This window comes from Atta colombica, unplaced genomic scaffold (assembly GCF_001594045.1).
Source record: "Atta colombica isolate Treedump-2 unplaced genomic scaffold, Acol1.0 scaffold115, whole genome shotgun sequence".
NCBI classification, from domain to species: domain Eukaryota; kingdom Metazoa; phylum Arthropoda; class Insecta; order Hymenoptera; family Formicidae; genus Atta; species Atta colombica.
Genome location: NW_017259201.1, coordinates 291,598 through 314,048, shown reverse-complemented (window position 1 = coordinate 314,048; position 22,451 = coordinate 291,598). Strand labels below are relative to the sequence as shown.

The following is a 22,451-nucleotide window of genomic DNA, read 5'->3' as shown; positions in this document are numbered from 1 at the left end:
ATTTATATATATATACATTTATATATCCATATGGGGGACATATATGATGGAGCGTATAACAACCGACTTACTGTTGAAGTGCGTGGGATTGCTTAGTCTACCTTCGAGTGAATGATGTTTTTGACCTTCGAGTGAATGATGAATTTGACTCAGGAGCTCCGCGCAAGAAGATGGTCTGATGGGGAGTGCCTGGCTGATTCCGATAATTCGATGAACTCGAGCACGGATACGCGAACTCGGCGTGACGGGATCACTGGTGTGGTTTTTCATTAGGGTAAACCATATCTACGTGAACCGGCGAGTTACTTTTACTTTCATGCTGACGCTCTGCGTTTCCGCGTGATCTTTATTTATACCCCGAAAAAAAGGGCGTAATCCCCTTTGTCTATGCAATAATTAGTTGCAATAATTATAATTAGTTGCAATGTCGCGCGAGATTTATGATTTTTATGTATTATGTATTTTTATGATATTTAATGTCCTATCGTTATTAATCTAAAGTGCATTGTTAGAGGGGAGGGGGGAGGAGTTTCGAGATGGGAAAAAATGATTTTTCTTTAAAGAGACAAGATTGCTCCAGACAGATGACGAATTCTGTTATCCTCGCGGAAAATATGACTAGATAAACAGACGATTACCGTGCTCAACTAGTTTTGTGTGCAGGGCAACCATTGTCAGTCGCGAGTCCGATCTTAAATAACGCTATCGTGGGAAGTTATCTCATGCGATTTTAAGCGCGACGTGGCACCTGTTTTTGTTAAGATGAAATTATTGGTCAGTCTTGGGACAACAAAGCTTGGATTTTTACTATTGCGTGAGTTAGGTGCATTTATAATGTCTTTAGCTAATTTTGTCATCTTTCCAGCCTGCATTGAGGTTGTTATTTTTTCCGGGTTGATTAATGTTTAGGAGTTTTCGCGGAACTATTATAGTCCGGTTCCTCTTTTCAGTTCTGTCAGGCCATTATCAGGGAACTCTACTTGAGTCTCATAGACCCCAACCGTAATTGCGACGTGGAGCTGATTTTTTCGAAAGAAAAGAATCGTGGTGTCTACAGGACGTAATATTTATTTTGGTCATAGAAATTTTTCATTTTTATCTGAAAAATCAAAGAATTTTAAAATTCATTTTCTGTGACAACCTTGTATTATATTTGACGCCTTATTCTTTCGTTTAGAATAATAATTTTATATTTTAATTTTATTTTACTAATTTTACTGACAGTAACAAATTAATGCTACCTTTTTATATAAAATTTTTTCTGAACAGCGTGTGTACCTTTTCTACTTTTTCTTAGAAGATATACAAACAAATCTGAACTTGCCTGTACTATGTCTCGTAAGATAATCCATATATATTATTGATAAGCCGGCTAGTTTTTGGGATACAGAAAATCTGCTTCTTCTATAAGTATTTTAACATGAAATCTTTGTTGTTGTACTAAAATTTATCTTGTTTTTTACCAAATTCCAAAATATATTTTATTTTAACTAGTGTATATTGTTCAGTTACAAAAAGATAGATCTATGATTTTATTACAAAAATTTGATGCCAATAACCGAATGTTACAGTGCGTGAGTCCGTCGGATTTTGATATTGTACGGAAGTACGGCTGCGCAGTCATAGATTGTAGTTGGGCACGATTGGATAACACTCCCTTCAACAGAATGAAGACATCTCATCCTCGCATACTGCCATTCTTAGTCACTGCAAATCCTATAAATTATGGAAAGCCTTATCAGCTGAGTTGTGTAGAAGCTATAGCAGCTACTCTAATTATAACAGGATTTCCGAACGAGGCCGAGCTTCATCTTGGAAAATTCTCATGGGGACATTCGTTCTTGGAGCTGAACAGCGAACTGTTGGAAAAGTACAATCTTTGCACAAGCAGCGAAGAAATAATTACGGCACAAGAAACGTACCTAAAGAAAGCCTGGCAGGAAAAATTAGATAGGCTTAGTAAAGATTTTTTCTAATCTTCTTTTTTTGTCCTTTATCAATGATTTTTCTTTAATATGATTATATACTTCTTCTTCCTGATTTTCCTGAAAACAATACGGAATCTGAAGAAGAGGAAGAAGAGAAAGAGACAAATATATAGTCTTAAAAGTAACTGAGGACCTAGGTGATATAAAAGTATAAAGTAAAGTCATTAAAGGTAGTTGACTTTTCAACCAAATTCTTGATTTTGAATTTTCAATTATCATTACGATTAAAAATATACAATAAATTTCTAATATTTATAAAAAGACATTGCTAAATATGGAATGTAAAAGGAATGTGTATAGATTGGAAAAGATTTAAACTTAAAAAATTTGAAATCTGAATAGTTCGTCATAGATCAAATCACATTTAATGGCAATTTGACCGTCGAATCAATCCGTCGAATTTGTTTGAGACGACCTAATGTTGTCAGATTTGTTCGAAAATTATGCTTATATATTGCGATTTTCTTCATATTTTAACTATAATTTGGATATTTCTTTGTATTTCCTCTCAAAAAATCTTTAAAAAATTTTATATTTTTATAATCCAAAAAATCCCTCGATGAAAAAAAAATTCCAATTATCAGCGCCATATATTCCTCATGCAACTTATCTCGCTTCCTAGCACAAACACTACAACCCTTACTGGAAAATCCGAATCACACATAACTAACTCAACGAACTTCATACAAAAGATTCAAAAAATCCGACTACGTCCCACAAACCTTGTAAGTTTCGACGTAGAATCCTTTTTTACACAAGTCCCAATAAAAGATACATTAAACATAATAAAAGCCTCACATGAAGGCCTCTTTGGCTTCAACCCGCTAATAGAGCACTGCTTAACAACCACTTCTCCTATAACAACAATTTTATGAACAAACTTCATGAGCGATAATATCTGCCGAGTCACATCACCACCCAGCACGAAAACAGTCTGCAATCAACTCACTTATACATAGAGCTTTCACCATCTCTGACAAAGAACATCAGACTCAATCGCTTAAAACTAGCCTTACAGAAAAACGGACACGACAAAAAAGACATAATCAAAACAATCAATAAACATGCAAACAAGACAACGATCTCTGACACACAACCAAACGAAAGGATCTTGTCTATTCTCCCATGTGTCAAAGAAACAACAGATCGGATTGACAGGATATTAAACAATACAATATCCGAACTATCTTTTTTCTTTTAAACCTCCCAAAAAAATAGGACAAATCTTAAGAAATTCTACAGATCAAAGACTCCTCCATTCAGCTCCGCAGGAGTATACAAAATACCTTATTCCTGCGGGCAAGTATACATTGGAGAAATCAGGAGAATGGTCAACTTACGGATAAAAGAATGAACTAATAAAAGAAGGTTATTAAATATTATTGGCACGATTAGCAAAATGCTATTCGAATAGGAATATTCTATGGAGGCTATGCACAGTGAATAAAGTAACTACATATTTCAAGATAAGATATTTCAAGATAATCAGCAGGTATTACGGCATGCAGCCAAACTATTAAAAATATTAAACGCAACTATTGGACACATTAGTAGTCTAGAAAAAGCAACGGCCTATAATGAAAATCTGTTATTGAATGTTACAAGAATAATAGAGATGCAGTTAGATAAATATATGCAGCGAGAAGACCTCGATGAACATTTACCATACAAGTACTTGTTACCTTCATGATCGACTTGACTAGATCTAGGAAAAACATTAAATCATTTAGCGTACTCGAAAGAGTAGTTGATATCTACTCGTTTATTGCTTTTAGAGCATATAATAATAGATATGTGGGAAGCTATGTCACAAACGAAAGATTTACATTTTTCCCTTTCAAATAAAGATAGAAAATTGGAACATTATCCAAAATTATATGTCAATTAACGCATTTTATTCGAATTCTTATATATTTTACTACGCTTTAGTTTCCAATAATCGTATCCAAAATCGCGTACAAAATAATACGCGCCATTATCCTCCTATTTAAATACATTCAAATGTATTCATTTTTGTAAAGATTAATCACTCATTAATAGCGTTAGATAAGGAGAATAATCATTATACTTTATTATATGAGAGTGATAAATAGAAATATGCGAGATACTACACGTACACACTTGCGAGCAAACGATTCCGATATATTACTTTAAGTTCGACGCGTCATATGAGGTATTAATATTTATAAACACGCCGAGACAGCTTCAAAATTGCGAAATTGAACACGTCTTATCTAGTACCACTTTGTGGATTACATTGACAGAGGCTCGTGGCTCTATTCGTGGCTATATTCCAATAAAGAATCAAAAAGTTTCGATCGATTGTGATAATTTAAAAAATGAATTAAAAATAAATGGAACAAGTAAAATTAAATTAAATGGAAATTGTAAATTCTATACTGAATTTAATATTACAAACAAAAGCATTAAACGTATAATATATTAAGGAATATCTTCCTCAATATAACTTAACAATGATGAGAAAAAAATGAATATCGATTTCCCGAAGCATATTCCTCTTCAGGGAATGGAAGTAATTCGTTACTTATAACAAAGTTACAGTTATAAGTTACCTTTTTGGTAATTTTACTGGTAACTGCGTTACTTTTTTTTGGTAACTGTAATGGTAACGAATTTTACAATTACTATTATTGTTACTTTGCACACGATTGGACATGATACAATACAAACCATTCACACTGTAAAAGAAGTAAATTTATACATATAAAAGATATAAAAATTACATGATTAGCCCTGTAAATATAAAAAAATTATGCAATTTTACAGATATATAAAAGCAAGTTTACATAATTTTTGTGGAATTACATAATTTTACAGAAATTATATGTAATTCCACAAAAATTATGTAAATTTTCTTTTATTGTGTAAATATCTTGTTTTAATAACAGAGAAAAAAGGGCTCGAGGAAATAAGAGTTGTTCAGAGGTACGCAAATTGTTCAAGAAGATCTCTCAATATTCAAATTAAATTTATTGAAGAGAAGTAGAACAAACATAATCGTTAAAATGATAATAAATTCATACGTTTCGGTAGGTTTTCTAACCTTTTTCAGCAAAAAAATATACGTAAAAAAGTTACATAATATGCTAAATTTGCATATATTGCTCGTTGTCTATGCATGCAAAATTGGAAAATGTAAATGTATTCTTTGCAGTCTCCAGGGAAGCCAAACTAAGTTCTCTGTCGAGAATACATTCTCCCATGCCAGTTACAAGACTGGATAGAAATCACAAAATCGGTGCCTTTAATAACAAAATTAAATAAGTATTTTAATATAATGAAAATGAATGTATAAAAAAAATTTACTCATGATAGAAATTGCAAGCACATAATGTAAACTGCTAATCCAAAGTCTTGATAGTAAAGATGTCAAACAATTAAAAATTTTTTAGTCAAATTATAAAATAATAAATAAAATGTACAGTACGGTGTCGACCATTATCACATCCCGGATTCTTGAGCGGCCATCGGCGCGGACAACAAGACACAGAGCGTATGACTCCTTGTGGCGGGACGATCCGCTTGAGTAAGAGGAAGCAAAGAGAGGAGCCAATCGGAAACCTTGGCTTCTCTGGCTGCGTATCGACCTGGCGCCGAGCAGCGCCCGCACGAAAGAATAGTAGTATTAAGAAGAAAAAAAAAGGAACATAGAGTATTGTAACGGGTATATAATTTATTTGATGACACGGGATATGAGGAATGATAACGAAGACAAAAGTAAGAAAAGAAAATAAGACAAAAAAAAAACGCGGAAAACAGCGGCATCACAGAATGGCCGGGATACCACCCTCATTGCTATGATAACGACTTTAATTTTCGTGACCCGCAGGAAAACTCGTAGTGGCGAATGCGAAAGCGGGGAAATGCTCGTATATCCGGGTGATACACGAGCATTTCCTGGATCCACCGGGGAAGCGAATACTCGCGGATCAAAGGTTGTTATTCGATGATATTCCCATATTAAACAACATAGTTGTTCCCGTCCGGTCCACCGATTGCGGCCTATTGCACTTCTACGAATATTATTTCGTTTAAGTATATGGTGCATGGCGAAATGGAAGTGTACGAAGAACGCGTTTATTGCCTGATCTAGCGCGGTGAAATGTCTTGAGAAGAAGAAGTCGGGGTCTATTCTTTTGTGGCCCAGTTTGAAGAGGAACGAGCGATGTGAGCGACGTCAGACAAGATTGAGCGGCAGGGCATTCTATGGGAGCGCTTGGTCTCCACTCGGAAGGCAGTCACGGGATCGTGATTGAGCGTGTGACGACCGGAGAAGGTCCGGAGCTACTGGGAAGGAGCATCGGCGAGGATGAGAAAAGGGGTGGATGGAAAGGCCAGCCATTTATAAGGGCTTACGTGTCTCTTGAATTCTAAAGATATCGCTCGTGATACTGATAAGAAGGGCTCAAGGGACACCGCGGATTTATTCGCGTTATGCTCTCTCTCTCTCTCTCTCTCTCTCTCTCTCTCTCTCTCTCTCTCTCTCACACATAACACTCCCGCGCGAAAAGAGACGTCACAGACGACAGTTATAAGAAAGCACTTTGCGAAGAAAAAAAAAGAAAAAAAAAGAAGGAAAAGAAATGAGAGAATGAGAAATAATAACGTGCCACTTTTATCAACTAGGTTTATTAGATAGATTTATTAAATAAAACGCGCACAAAAAAAAGAACAACAAAAAAAATAAAAGACTTGTAACTTTTTGCGATTTATAATACTATGCGGATTCGCGACGGCGCACAAAGAAAAAAAAATAATGATAAAAAATAGAAGAAAGAACTATAACTGCAGTTTACGATTTATATGAACGGTTTTGTGGTTTCTCCGCTCTCAACAGCGATTGATTATTCGCGGCCGCAAAACACTGACGAAATTTAACGGAATTTCGAGAATGATGCTCTTACAAAAATATTACAGATTGTTACTATTACGACATGCGAGATACCTCGAAAACTCTTTGTTTATATACCCTTTGTCGCCGGCGTTTTGCGGTCGAATTATTAATTAATCATCGAATGTTCTAGAACATTCAGTAATTCAGTTTTCTTAATAATTGGAAATTGCCCAATTTTTTTCGCTGTGGGAAGATGCGTAAGGACAGTAACAGCCTCCTCCCGCAATTTCCCGCGCTTTCGACTCGTCGGATCACTATACAATGATATTGTATATTATTATTATGAAAAGTTTGTTTGGCAATACTATCTAACGGATTCCCCGTTATGTTTGTTTAAGTGCCTCTTAGACACTTTGCGTGCGAAATCTCGTTAGGCGATTGCAACCTTTGTTATTGTGATCTCAGTGACACTATTTTTTTTAGATTATGCATTTAATACTTATCGTTTTTAAATCACTAGTCGATTTTCCACTTTTCCCTCTTTTAAATCGATTTTCGGTGGAAAATCGATTTTCGTGGCATAGGCTTCGTATCCTGAAGGAACTTACTAATAACATGCATTTGTTACTTGTTGCTTTCGCTGCAATATTTTGCATCTTTAATTATATCGCTCACGCAGGCGCATTGGCAGTCGCACGTGATGAGCGCGCTCAGTATCGAGTACATTGTTGTTATAGCAACGATTTTAGTGTCGCGAGTTGCCGAGTTTATCATTGCTACAGCAACAATGCTCTCGTCATGTTTAATAACATTCGCTATTAATAAGCAGATTTTGTAAATTTTGTTATGGCGGACGTCACAACCATATATCATCAAAGTACAACCATATATCACAGTAAAATGAGATAATTTGTGAGAGCCGATCATTTAAGATTCAAGTTCGATGTCAATAATAAAAACAAACTAAGAGTTAAAATAATTCAAATATGTTTGATTTAGCAGTTTTGTGTCTTTAAGTATGCTATTATTTTATATTGTTTTATATTGATCATCTCTGCTATTAATCTCTTATTGAAATTCCGTTCATTATCCAATATTTTAATGTCTTCTCTATAGAAATCACTATAATGTAACCTATGATCTGTTATTATCAAATGTGTTGTTGTGTTTCTATTAATATAAGATCTAGGTTCGAAAATACTCATTTTCAAATGTCTCTCGTTTGTTCGACATAAGTTGCATCACAGTCCTTACAAAAAATTTTATAGACGACGTTCTTCTTACAACTCGCGGATAATGGATCTTTTTGCGCTCTGATAACGTTATTCAATTTATTTATGCTATAGAAGGATACAACGGAAACAGTGTCTTTGATGACGTTTCTAAATTTTTCAGATAATAGATCTTCATACGGAATTGTAAACCAAGTTTTTAATTGATCGTTGTTATTACTGTCATTGTTGCTAATAGTGATGATCTTTATTTAAAATTGTTTTTTATTAGCCAAGGTTCTTGCAGTCGAGAAAATAAATAAAGGATAGTCATTATCCAATAAAATTCTAACAATGGATTTCAAGTTCTTAGCATGATAGTCAGAGTGAGAAATTAATAATACACGATCCACAAGATTAAGAATGCGTTTTTTAAGATGCCTTATGTAAGAAAACCTTGTGTAAGAGGATGCTGAAACCAAAAATTGAAATATTGCTCTGAGAAGGTTGATTTATGATATAGATCAAATTAATATAATATTTAATTATGTTGTTTTCTATTATGATGATAGTATCTAAAGAATGATTTTTCGATGGCTATTTATTCTTGAAGCTTTCACGGATGTTTTCTATATAAAGATTAGTATCAGGCTAGGCTCCTCGTCCTGATGAAGTGGCCTGCAAGGTTCACGAAACGTGGCATTCTAAGAATGGATCTGAACACGGAGAAAATCCATAAACGCATAATCTTTAGATGTACAGCTTAATGTCATATTTATTCGTAGAATGACCGCTTTCTCATAAATATTAAAGTGCAATGAGAAAATATGACTTTTTCTATATATTTTGTAAGATTTTCTCCTTTCAAACACGTTTTCATATTTTCTCATACAAAGTACTTCATTTCTCATATTTTCTTATATATCCCATATAACAAAAGTTTCCGGAAATATTTCAGAAATATTTCAAAAGTGAAACATTCCATAAAAGTTGCGAAATATGTCTGCAACATTACTGAGACAGCTCTGGAATAGCAAAATGTTCGCGATTCTTGCACATGAAACCTTGGTGAAAGATTGTTAAAATGTTACAGAAAAAATCTACAATCTTTTTGGGATATTATCAAAAAGTATGAAAAGCTGACATCTTTTTGAAATATTGCTGACCGTAATCCTCTCAATCTGAAGTATTCAAATAAATTTATTAAGAATTTTATTTACAGATCATAAAAGTTATATATTATAATAAAAAAGTAAAGTATTTCTAAAAAATGATATATAAATTTATTACATTCAAAGAAATATTGCAAATAACTAAAATGTTACAATATGTATTATGTATAAAATAGTATTTTCCTTGTATGATTTTATTTAGTATTAGGTGTACAACTTTGCTTCCGCCGTTTTCCTATAGATGACTTTAGCGGTAAGTGGTGGTCGAAATAAATAGATCACAGACGTCATACAATAAACTTGGGCATCTGTCAACATAATCCCATAGAAACATTAGTCGATTTGTGTCTGCATTATAAAGTTATCTCGATTGAAAATGTCAATTTACGAGCAAATTCTCGTCATTTGCAGGAGATTTTAATTTTTTGCTTCAATATGAAGAAATCTGCGGCTGAGGCTCATCAAATGCTCTCAAATATTTATGATGAAGCCGCTATTAGTGAAAGAACGTGAGTGATTTCAACGCTTCAAGAACAGTGATTTTGATAGTCGAAGACCGGCATAGCGGTAGAAGAGAGAAGGTTTTTGAAGATGCAGAATTGGAGGTATTACTTGAGCAAGACTCGTGTCAAAATCAAGAAGAATTGGCACGATCATTGGGAGTGACTCAACAAGCCATTTCAAAACGCTTCAAAGCCATGGGAATGATTCAGAAGCAAGGAAATTGGGTGCCGTATGAATTGAAGCCGAGAGATGTTGAACGGCGTTTGTTTGCTTGTGAACAGCTGAAAGGCAAAGACGGAAGGGATTTCTGCATCGCATTGTGACTGGGAACGAAAAATGGGTTCATTACGATAATCCCAAGCGCAGAAAATCATGAGGAGTTCCCGGCCATGCTTCCATGTCGACCAAACCGAATATTCACGGCTCCAAGGTCATGCTCTGTATTTGGGACCAGCTCGGCGTAATGTATTATGAACTGTTAAAACTGACTGAAACAATCACAGGCGATCGGTATCGAACGCAATTGATGCGTTTGAGCCGAGCATTGAAAGACAAACGGCCGCAATACAAGAGAGACACGATAAAGTGATTTTGCAGCATGACAATGCTCGACCCCATGTTGCGAAAGTGATCAAGACATACTTGGAAACGTTGAAATGAGAAATCCTATCCCACCCGCCGTATTCTCCAGACGTTGCTCCCTCTAACTATCACTTGTTTCGATCAATGGCACACGGCCTGGCTGACCAGCACTTCCGGTCTTATGAAGAAGTAAAAAATTGGGTCGATTCGTGGATAGTCTCAAAAGATGACCAGTTTTTTCGACGCGGGATTCGTACACTATCCGAAAGATGGGAGAAAGTAGTGGCTAGCGATGGACAATACTTTGAATCATAAATGTATAGTATCAGTTTTTTACAATAAAGCCTCGAATTTCGGAAAAAACGGCAGAAGCAAAGTTGTACACCTAATATTTGCAATCTTATTAATATATCATATAATAATTATCAATCTTGGTATAAGTTCCAACGAATAAATCCAAGGATAAACGTGAAATCCAAGTTAGACGTGTGTAAATTTGTATATTTTATTCTTGAGAAAAATTACAGACGTTTCAACTTTTTCGATTGGATCTTCCTCAGTGTAACAATAAAATCCATAACGTATAAATTTAATATAAAAGATACAGTAAAATTGAAGTATCGTTAACATATATTCATAATATGATTATAATGTTATCTGTCGTATCTAACAAAATATTAATTTAAATCTTAGATTTTAAATTATGCAATAATGTCATACTCTCTGAACGTCTTGGTGTCTTATGTCACAGATCATTGTTAATATTATTACATAATTTGAAATGTAAGATTTAAGTGTTATACAATATTTTATTAGATACGACGCATAGCATTATAATCCTATTATGAATATATGTTAATGATATTCCAACTTCACTATATCGTATCTTTTATATTAAATTTGTACATTATTTTATACGGATTTTATCATTATTGAAGAAGATCTAATCAAAAAAAAACGTCTGTAATTTTTCTCAAGAATAAAATATATGAATTTACACATATCTAATCCTGTATTGGCTTGCATTGGCTGATTTCACATTTATCCTTGGATTTACAATATAATAAATATAAATAAATATGATTCCTGAAATATTATTTAATAATAATAATGCATATTATATAAGACATTTTATTTGCATAATATTATTGTATAATTTTGACTTGCATAACTTTCTATATAACATTATCTTCTACATTGCATAACATTACTACATACTATAATATATTAAATTCATTATCTAATTACAAAAAATAAATTTTTAAATCCGTGTTTCAATAATATTAATTTTCCTTTTATGTATAAAGTTTTGTATTTTTTCTATATTCTATTAGTGCAATGTTTCTCGGTATTTTAAATAAAAGTATGACTTGTGAATATCAAATATAGAAAAAAGTTATGGAAAAAAGAAAAAAGTTATAAAAAAAAGTTTAATTTTTTTACAATTATTTATTATTGAGAATCAAGATTTATTATAACAATTTTATATTTTAATATCTCTTTTAAGTTTTAAATTAATCATAAATTCCTAACAGTTATAGTAACATCTGGAGACACGGTAATGTCTCAGCGCTATGGCATGAGATATTGTTCCTTTACGCGAGCCGGCAAATTGCGCGATAGTTTCTTAATATGAATGAATTCTAGAAAATTTTGGGAAAAAATGGGTTTTTCCCATTTTTTTTCCTTATCATATTTTTCCAGACTTTTTTCTTCTAAGATAATTTTATTTTTATTGTCCTTTATATCAATAATTTCATTAAATTGCTAATTTTTTTTACTTTTAAGAATTCTAAGAAATATATCATAAATGAATAGATTCCTGTCATAACCATTTATGAAATTAAAAAAAAATTTTAATAAATTTCTCTCTCTCTCTCTCTTTCTCTCTCTCTGCGTGAATATCGTTGCACACGTGTTATTTATTGCTCAGTTTTAGATTCAGATTATTTTTCTGTCTGTTGCTGTCATGTGTGGGGATTTTTTTTCAGGACTGAGGTCAAGAGCTTTCTCCGTTTGACATTCTGATACATGTAAGTCTTTGATTGTTGCTGTCTCGTGCTCTGATGTAGGATTTTCCTGTTCTGATTTTATTGATTAAAGATGGAGGTTACTGCCTACCTGCTTTGCTATTCTGATTGCGCATGTGTGCTGTAAACTTGGATCCTGCCGTGATCAGGCTGAATAGTGGAAGATCTCTGCATTATGGATAGAGGGCAACAGTGGGAGTGATTCTGCGGGACTGAGACGTAGTCTAGCCAAGCGGCTAGTTTATCTAATATTTTAGAAGATAGAACTGCATTTGAATCAATTAACGTCTCTAGAGTAAATGCGCTTAGAGAGGCAGTGTGAGCTGTCTAATAGAATTATTAACAAGAAAACAACAGAGAGAAAGGATCAGGTCGACACTGCGTTGCGTGTCTGTAAGGACGCTTTCCTTAAAGTGTCTACATATTGTTCTGGTCAACATATTGGACGAAAAATCGAACGGATTAAATGTAGATAATATTAAAAAAGTCATTCAAGAAGTCTTAATTGTACATGATCAAAGTGATCTGATCAATCGGGTTCGCGACAATACTAATTCTGATTTGCGTACATCCGCGTAAAATCAAACTCGTGTAAAATTTGTGTGTCAAGAGGACCGATCTTGGAGATGCCTACATTTATTAGCTTTTTTGTAGTGCCTGAAAAAAATCATGCGGATAGATTTACATCTTCCAATGACACAAAGAAGGTTGTACTTAGGCCGGCGAAATGTGCTTTCAAAATCAACAAAATTGCTCCTAATAGAGCATAAGAATTGAGATAAACAAACCGGATTTAGCAAAAAATTGAAGTCGTGTCCTGAACTTGCGAATGTCGGGCTGAAGGTGATGGAGAACATCAAATCGGATTATTGTGCACGGAGTGTCTGCTACTTGATGAAAACTGAAATCATTGCCCAAAATCTTGAGGGAATTTCGGACTGTGATTTGAAGGTCATATACATATATATAGGTCAAAGGGTCTATTCTTCGGACATTGCTCCTTCTGGTTACTGATTATTTCGAAGGATGCAGCAAGTCACCGGTTCACTTCTTTCGCAGAAATCGAAAATTGGTTCCAAAATTGGATCGCCTCCAAAGACGAATCATTTTTTCGAGATGGAATTCGAAAATTGCCTGAGAGATGGGAAAAAGTAATAGGCAGCGCTGAACAATACTTTAATTGATCTGTTCATTCATTTTGTTTAGAAATAAATGCACAAAAAAACGGACCGAACTAATTTGTATTCCCAATATTATATTATGTATTGATTGAATAAATTCATTACATGCGTATATCCCGTGTTCGACTCTCACAGGCATTACCATTCTTTGATATCATATTATCTCATATAGATTATTACATATTACGTTGAATTCTAGAACCAATCGTTAAATTACTTTATTACAACCTATTAAGTCTATTTAGACATTGTGGGATACTGATCATTACTGTTCACTGTGTTTTTTTCATGAAAATTAAATTTTAGTGCCATATCGAGCGCCATGTTACGTAACATATTAGCGACCGCATATTAATTTGTACTTATATATATGGGTACATATATATATTTGTACTTATATATTTGTACTTATATAATATACTTATATATATATTGATAGAACTTATAAATATGACTAACAAAATTTGTGTGCATAAATTAAATAATAGATGAATAAATGAGTGCGAGAAACAGAGTTGAATATCAATGCGGTTCCTGTTCTTAATTATACCATTATCAAATTTATGATAAGAAAATATTGCGCAATTTAAATGCTTCTTTACAACATAAACCATGCTTTTTGCTTTTCTTGATATAAACTTCGTATGCGTTCCGACATAGATCGATTTTCATATCTCATGTGAAATAGACCACTTTTTATTTTTTTATTATAAATTTTTCTTCATGTTTTTTTCGATATAGTATTTTCTACACAGGCATCGATTTGTAATCATTTTGAACTGCACATCAAAATTTTATCGGACAAAAAACATAGTTAAACTAACTGAAATAATATCACAATTAAATTTTGATGCTCAATAGGCATCTATTAAAGAAATCCTAATATGCTGAAAATCTGTAAATAAACTTATTAAAAAAAAATGTTACCTTGGTCGGGAATCGAACTTGAATTGCTAGTATTCTGTGCAAGCGTCCTAAAAGTCCTTTGGACCCTGTCAAGTACACAAGGTCTATAAAGTTTGACCCAGACCCTATATTTCAGAAACGGTTGTAGATATGAAAAAATGTTTTATATGAAAATTATAGGATATTAAGAAGGATATATGAAAATATGGACTTGACCTTGAATGACCGTCTCAAGGCTAAGTCAATGTGACTAATGTTTTCTTATATGGAACTTCTCATTTTTTATTGTATATTCTTGTAGCTTACCTCGAGAGCTTTTAGAAACATTACAATAAAGCCTTTTTAAATTATAGTACTTTTTGAGTTACAAGACTTGAACGTTATTATATCACTGACATGGGCGTTGGCCTAATGTGTCCGATCGACAGCTAAAGAATCTTTTGAACATTGTTTAAGATCATGATCTGGATAACAATGGTCAAGATCAAGATTATTAAAGATTGTTCCTTTTATTTCCATTTTATATAAAAATGAATTTTTACCATAAAAAGTGAACATGTTTCAATAACCTTGATCTTGACAAACATGTTTTTTAGGTTATGAACCTGAATAACATTCAAGATATTTTAACTGTCAATCGGATATTTTGAGTAACTAATGTCTATGGTATTATAACGTTCAAGCCTTATAACTCGAAAAGTACTGATTAAAAAAAAGCTTTATTTTATTTTATAATATCATAAGAAAGTCTCTTTATTTTCAATGCGAGAAGATCTCTTCATTATATAGACATAAATTATAAGAGAGTGCTCAGGATACTTTCGCGCTAGAATGGGTATAAACAGAGTGACGCCAATTAGCTGGAAGTCGCCATTTTGTGTCCTATATCTGGGGTATCTATATGATGCAATTCTTCGTCTTAACTTCTTTTTTCTTTAATATTGTTTTCTTTTTAACTATAATAATAATTTTAATTATAAGACCACTTAATGGCGCAGCCATTCAGCATTAGACACATGCATTGGCGCTACTCTCTTTATACTTACTCTATTCCGCGCTAAAGTCTCTAGAAGTAGAGTGTCTAGACATTTAGGATTCCGCATAATTGATGCTCTCACAATGGCAACACCAATAACCTTGCTCACTCAGCGCAAACGGGAGGAAAATTAGAATTGAAATATATGGTACTCGGAATTTATTTGGCCTCAAGAAATGATGATAATTATGAAATAGAAAAGAATTTATTCTGGATTAAAGGTTAAAATTACAAGTGCATACAAAACATAAAAATATAGGTAGACCAAATAACATATGGTAGATGGCCTCATGAGTATCGAAAATTATTGGGAGTATAAATTAGTTCAATCCGTTTTTTTGTGTTCAAAAATGGATTTATTTCAAAACAAAATGAATGAACAGATCAATTAAAATATTCTCCATCGCTGCCTACTACTTTTTCTCATCTCTCAGGTAATTTTCGAATTCCATCTCGAAAAAATGACTCGTCTTTGGAAGCGATCCAATTTTGAAGCCAATTTCTGCGAAAGAAGTGAAAAGGTGGAACTTGCTGCATCCTTCGGAACAACCAATAATCAGAAGGAGCAATGTCCGGAGAATACAGCGAGTGCGATAAAACATCCCATTTGAGCGTTTCTAAATATTTTTTTACTTTAGCGACATGAGGCCGAGCGTTGTCATGAAGAAGAATAACTTTATCATGTCTTTATTCGTATTCTAGCCGTTTTTCTCGCAATGGCTCAAACGGCTCAAACGAATCAATTGTAGCCGATACCGATCACTCGTATAATGGAATCGCCAAGTTCCAGCAGCTCAGTTAGTAAACAAGACCCTTTTGGTCCCACCAGAGCATGATTTTCGAACTATGAATGTTCGGCCGTGGTGTTGATGTTTTGAGGTCGATGGCAACGATTGATCGGGCTAGCGTAATATTTTTTCTTCTTGGGGTTGTCGTAGAATATCCACTTCTCATCTCCAGTCACAATCCGATGCAAAAAACCTTTCCTCTGTTGTCTTTGAATCAACTGTTCGCAAGTGAAAAATCGCCTTTTAATGTCTCTCGATTTCAGTTCATAAGGCCAATTTCCTTTTTGAATTATTCCCATGGTTCTCAATCGTACAGAAATAGCTTGTTGAGTTATCCCCAATGATTCTGCAAGCTCCTCTTGCGTTTAACTCTGATCTTTTTCGAGTAATACCTCTAATTCTTTGTCTTCGAATTTTTTTGACTGTCCAGAGCGAGGCTTGTCTTCAACGCTGAATCTCCATTCTTGAAACGTCGAAACCATTCCCTACATGATTTATCAGTTGGAGCAGTGTCACCATAAACTTCGACAAGCATTCGATGCTTCAGCCGCACTTTTCTTCCAATTAAAGCAGAAAATCAAAACCTCCCGCAAATGTTGCTTGGTTAACACAAAATTCGACATTTCAAACAAAGTAAAAATCAAGGTTTTTGTATGAAACTCAAAGCGATATAAACTGAATATTATTAGCAGATGTTTAATCTCTCTGAAAGCGCCAAAATCAGTTGTCACTATGAACCATTCACAATAGCTGGAGCCATCTTTAGGGAAACGGACCGAACTAATTTGTACTACTAATATTATTACGGTTGATCTTCATTAATTGTGATGTTTCAAAAGGGGTAATAAAGTGAACAAGAAAAAACAAACAGTAAAATAATTTATTCAAGTAAATAAGAAAAAACAAACAGTAAGATAATTTATTCAAATGTATGTAAATGAAATAATTTATCTACTTCAACATTCCTCCTCATTTGAATGAACATTTAACCTTATGGTCTGGCGTAGTTCTACAAAACGTTGCTTTGATAATGGCTTTGTGTTATCGGCTATCATCTTCTTCGTAGGGCAATATTTGCAGGTTACAACTTTGTCCACAAAGAATTTTTTGGTGTCAATGTGTTGATTCTGTTTGAAAATTTCTTCTCCTGAATCATGCTCAAGCAATTCTGGTTATCTTCATCATATATAAGATTTATCTGAATGTCCGAAATCATTCAAAATTCTGTATCCATGACAACTTGCGACATCCTTCAGTGCCATAAATTAGCTGGAGCAATAAGGCGGCAATCATGTGTGGCGTTCTCTTCGATTTCAGTCGCTCACTTTGAACATGATAACGTAGCCAGTGTTTGACTTACGTAAACATCTGTCTCCAGCCCGATTAGCATCAATGTATGATCTTAACTGTTGCTCGCTTCCAAGTTTTAGTTCCATTTTTGTTGTGCCCTTTAAGTATTTTATAATCGTTTTACCTCGTTCTAATCTTCTTCAGTAGGCATTGCTATCTTTTGTGCCAGAATTGACTGCTGCTGAAATATCTGGACGTATTGACACATGTACAAAAGGTATCCAATTATTCTTCAATATTCCTCGTTGCTGGGTAACAATGATGATTCGCTATTTCCATATCCGGCTCAGTAAAATATCCAATACCTTTGCATTACGTAGCTGTAATTCTTCTGTGATTCGTGTATGCTGTCTGATAAATGACATAACAGTTCTGGTCACATCTCTTCTGATGCATACCAATTCTTCTCTCAAAGGTTCTCATAGGCCGTCTTAAGTGCAGATTCACAGTGTTTTAATAATATGCTTTATTTGAGTTGCTTGCCAATATTGCATCATCAACATATATTAGAACATAAATTACTCCATTGTTGTCTGCCATTGTATAGAGACAATGATTCTTCTTCTTACTCTGGTTTAATCGGATGTTGATCGGTGTGTCATGTATTGATTCCATAATCTAGCTGATTGCTTCAGACTATATACACTCCTTTTGTAAGAGTAAACACACTTTCTCTTGCCCATTTCTTGATAAACCTGATGGCTGCTTCATATAAATAATTTCCTTTAATTCGCCGTTGAGAAAAGCCGTTTTTGCGTCCAAAATGCAATACTTTCATGCTATTTCTTGCGGCTATCGACAGCAGAATTCTGAATGTGATCGATCTTGCGACCGGTGCGAATACTTGATTGTAATCTACTCCAAATTTTTGGCTAAAACCTTAGCCAATAGCTACAAGTCGCGCTTTATATCTCTTTATTTGTCCAGTTTCATCGATCTTTAGTTTGTAAATTCATTTTTTCAATAGTTTCCTGTTCTTCAATAAGCTTACTAATTCCCAAACATTGTTATCTTAGAACGATGACATCTCCTCCATGGAATCCATTTCTCTTTCTCGTTAGACATAACTGCTTCTTAATAATTACTTGGTTCTTGAATTGTAATTAACAAGGTTCATCTCTTCTATTTTCATGGTGCATAGCCTTTAGTTGAGCGTGATGAATGCTTCGGTATCTCTTTAGGATCGTTTATAGTCTTATTATCAGGTCCATTCTATTCATCATTGCTTTTCACACTACTGTAAAATTCGTCTGTCGTGGCAGTTGAATCATGTACATCTGTCAAAGTGATTATGTTAGCCTCATCATTATTTTCCCTTTTAATAACATTACTGATTATTTCTGATATTTGAATTGACTTCTCAGAAATTACATTTGATTTCTTCTCGACAAATTGCGTGTCTCTAGAAATGATTATTCTATCCTGCTCTGGAATGTAACACCTGTATGGTTTCGATGCGCAATCATATCCGATAGCAGCATTTCACGTAAGCAGTTTTCAGGATCCAATTTCTGTCTTCTTTCTTGCATCCAGGATGTGAACATTGCTCCCCAAATCGTCTTAGGCGTGTGTATATTGGTTGCTTATCATACTAGTATTTTCTCCAATAGTATTTTCGATACGCTTTTCTATAACAAACGATTTTGTTATGGAAAAGTATGAAATTTGCTGTCATAATTGCCTCTTCTCAAAAACGCTTCTCGAAGCCAGCATCTAAAAGCATATAACACGTCATCTCAATCACGATTCTTACGCTCTGCAATGTCATTCTGCTGTGGGGAATACGATGCTGTTCTTTAGTATTCAATGCCCTCTGAGATAGTTCTCAAAACCTTGCTTACATATTCATCATCTCGATCTTATCATTTTTATCTTACGATCAAATTGATTTCATGTCATTCAATAAACTTCTTGAATTTATCAAATATCTCTGACTTCTTTCTTAATAAATAAATAGTATATTGTGAGCAATCATCTGAAAAAGTTAACATCTTTTTCCAGATGTGATAGTTGGCATTCGTAAACATCAGAATGTATCAGACACATCCAACACATTTTCTGCACGACTATCAGTTTCTTTCGGAAATTTTATTCTAGTCATTTTTTCCTTTATATAAATTGAACATACTGATTTCTTAAACTCTCTCCGTACTCAGCAATCTCTATCTCGTTTCCTAAGCCGCTATTGGGCAGTTTCTTCACAAATTCAATATCTCTATGTCTTAGAACCTTGTGCCATTCATGTGAACACTTGCTGCTTTGCCTATTCACTGATTGTAACTGTTGAAGTCTATACAAATTTCGTGCAAATCTGTTACAGCGTATCTCATTTATCGGTGGCAAAATTGATCTTGAAACCCTTTTTGATCAATCTTCGAACCGAAAGCAAGCTACCGTCAGTGCATATATTACATCATCCATTCTTATTTTGATTGTATCGTCATTCTCATTCTTGAAATTCATAAGAACAGTCCCTCTTTCAACAAAGTCTGCCCATTCGCCACGCCAACCTTCTCACGATGCTTCTTGTCAAGATTTAGAAATGCCTCCTTTTTACTTGTGATATGACATGTGAAATGGCTCCAGAATCCATAATCCAATCATCCAAATCACCTACTGCGAACAGCATCTCTCCATCATGGACATCGTTCTCAATTATATAGGGTCTTTCAATAGGACGCTCGATATTTATTAGATCATAGTAGCTATGTTGTTAAAGTGACATCTGTCAAATTTGTTATGAATTGTTTAGTAGTGTATGGCAAATCACCATGGAAGGTCATAGTTGAGCAACGTGTGCAAGTCATAAAATTTTATTATCAAAATCAGTGCTCCGTTTGAGAAACATTCCGCGCATTACGTGATTTTTATCCTCGCCATAACCGTCCTGCCAAGTCGACTATTCGACGTTTGGTAACTAAATACAAGTCAACCGGTTCGATAAATAATCAGTCAACACCAGTACATCGCCGAAACGCAAGGTCTGCTGAAAACATCGCTACTGTGCGTGAGAGTGTACGGGAAAACCCGAGGCGGTCAATTTCTCGTCGTTCACAAGAACTTGGCCTTTCTGCGACTTCAACTTGGCGAATTTTGTCGGGACTTGGGTCTGCACCCCTATAAAATTCAACTGACCCAAGAACTTAAGGTAAACCATAGACAATAGACCGTGTGTTCGCTGAATGGGTTCTGAAGTAGTTGGAAATTAACCCAAACAAATCATCTTTAGCGATGAGGCCAATTTTTGGATGAATGGATATGTAAACAAGCAAAATTGTCGAATTTGGGACGATACCAATCCACGCGAGATACACCAGCTCCAAATGTATCCCGAGAAAGTCACTGTTTGGTGCGGATTTTGGTCTGGCGGAATCATCGATCCGTACTTCTTTCAAAACGAAGCGGGCATTGCCATAACCGTCAACGGTGAGCGCTACAGATTGATGATAAACAACTTCTTATGGCCTAAAATGGATAATATGGATATCGATAACATGTGGTTCCAACAGGATGGCGCTACGTGCCAGACACCGCATGCCACGATGGACATTCTGCACGAGCAATTTGAGGGCATGGTTATCTCGCACGGCGGCGACGTGAACTGACCACTGAGATCGTGCGATTTAACGCCTTTAAACTTCTTCCTTTGACTATCTTAAATCGCAGGTCTATACGAATAAACCGCAAACAATTGATGCTCTCAAAGTTAACATAACAAACGCCATCCAGCAAATTCAGCCAGATTTATGCGAGAAAGTCGAAAATTGGACCGCCCGAATACGTGTCACCAAGCGAAGTCGCGGCGGACAGTTGAGCGACGTTATATTCCATACTTAATGTGATAAAATATTCTTTCAAATAAAAAAAAATTGAGTGGATATCTCACACAAAACTTGTTTTATTTACATTTAAAAATCGAGCGTCTTTATTGAAAGACCTTTTATTAGCCTTGTGCCTATCATATTTCTGACTTTTCAGCAATTGTTACTCATCACAATTTCGTTGAATATGACCATTCTTATTGCAATGAAAACATATAAACATTTTCTTGCCGCCTTTATAATCTCTAGTGCTAGAGATCATCCGATCTCATCTCAGTATTAACTTTGAATGCTGATGTCTCATTGTCACCATCTCGATTTTTCCTGCGCTTATATTCTGAAATTATTTTTGCTCGCACATACACGCTTGTTAATTGGTTCTCGTCCTTCCCCTCTAGTGCAGTGACTAATGCATCGTAGCTACTACTGGGAAGTGTTGCTAACAGCATACCACATATAAAAAATTCCGGCTTTATTTCAATACCAAGTTTCAATACCAAGAGCAAGTAGTTTTTGAAACAATTCATGCATTTTGTTTATATGGCCTTCGGCACAGCCTTCACTTAACCTCTCTTGCATGATTAGACGTAATAAATATACCCGATTACTTGTTGAATCCATCTCATATATTTCCTTCAATGCATTTCATGACTCCTTTGCCGTTTTGCAGTCTCTGATGTATTGTATTTGGGTATCTTTCACGCATAGCGCAATCGTGGTCAACGCCTTCTCATTTACATGTTCTCATTCAGTTATTAGATCAGGCGCACTATTGACAATTGTGATTGTCCATAATTTTTCTCGACGTAGATACATTTCCATCTTAAATTCCCAATGGAAATAATTGTCACCATTGAGTTTTGTCGGTTTTAAGTCAGTATCATGGACATTGCGTAGCAACGTAATACGAAAAATATAAAGAAATAATCCTTACACAATAACTAAACATGATCGTGTTCCTGAGTCCATAACCTGTTGATAAAGCTCAAGAAATGATGTATAACTAGAAAAGAATCGTTTTATTCTA

General features: G+C 34.5%; 1 protein-coding gene across 1 annotated transcript; it reads left to right on the top strand.

The window, feature by feature from the left end:
- Positions 1-1,562: 1,562 nt before the first annotated feature.
- On the top strand, positions 1,563-2,142 carry LOC108694108 (ribosome biogenesis protein TSR3 homolog). Its single transcript, XM_018203397.1, is given in 3 exon segments — positions 1,563-1,960; positions 2,032-2,086; positions 2,089-2,142. Coding segments are annotated over 3 exon segments (507 nt in total).
- Positions 2,143-22,451: the final 20,309 nt, after the last annotated feature.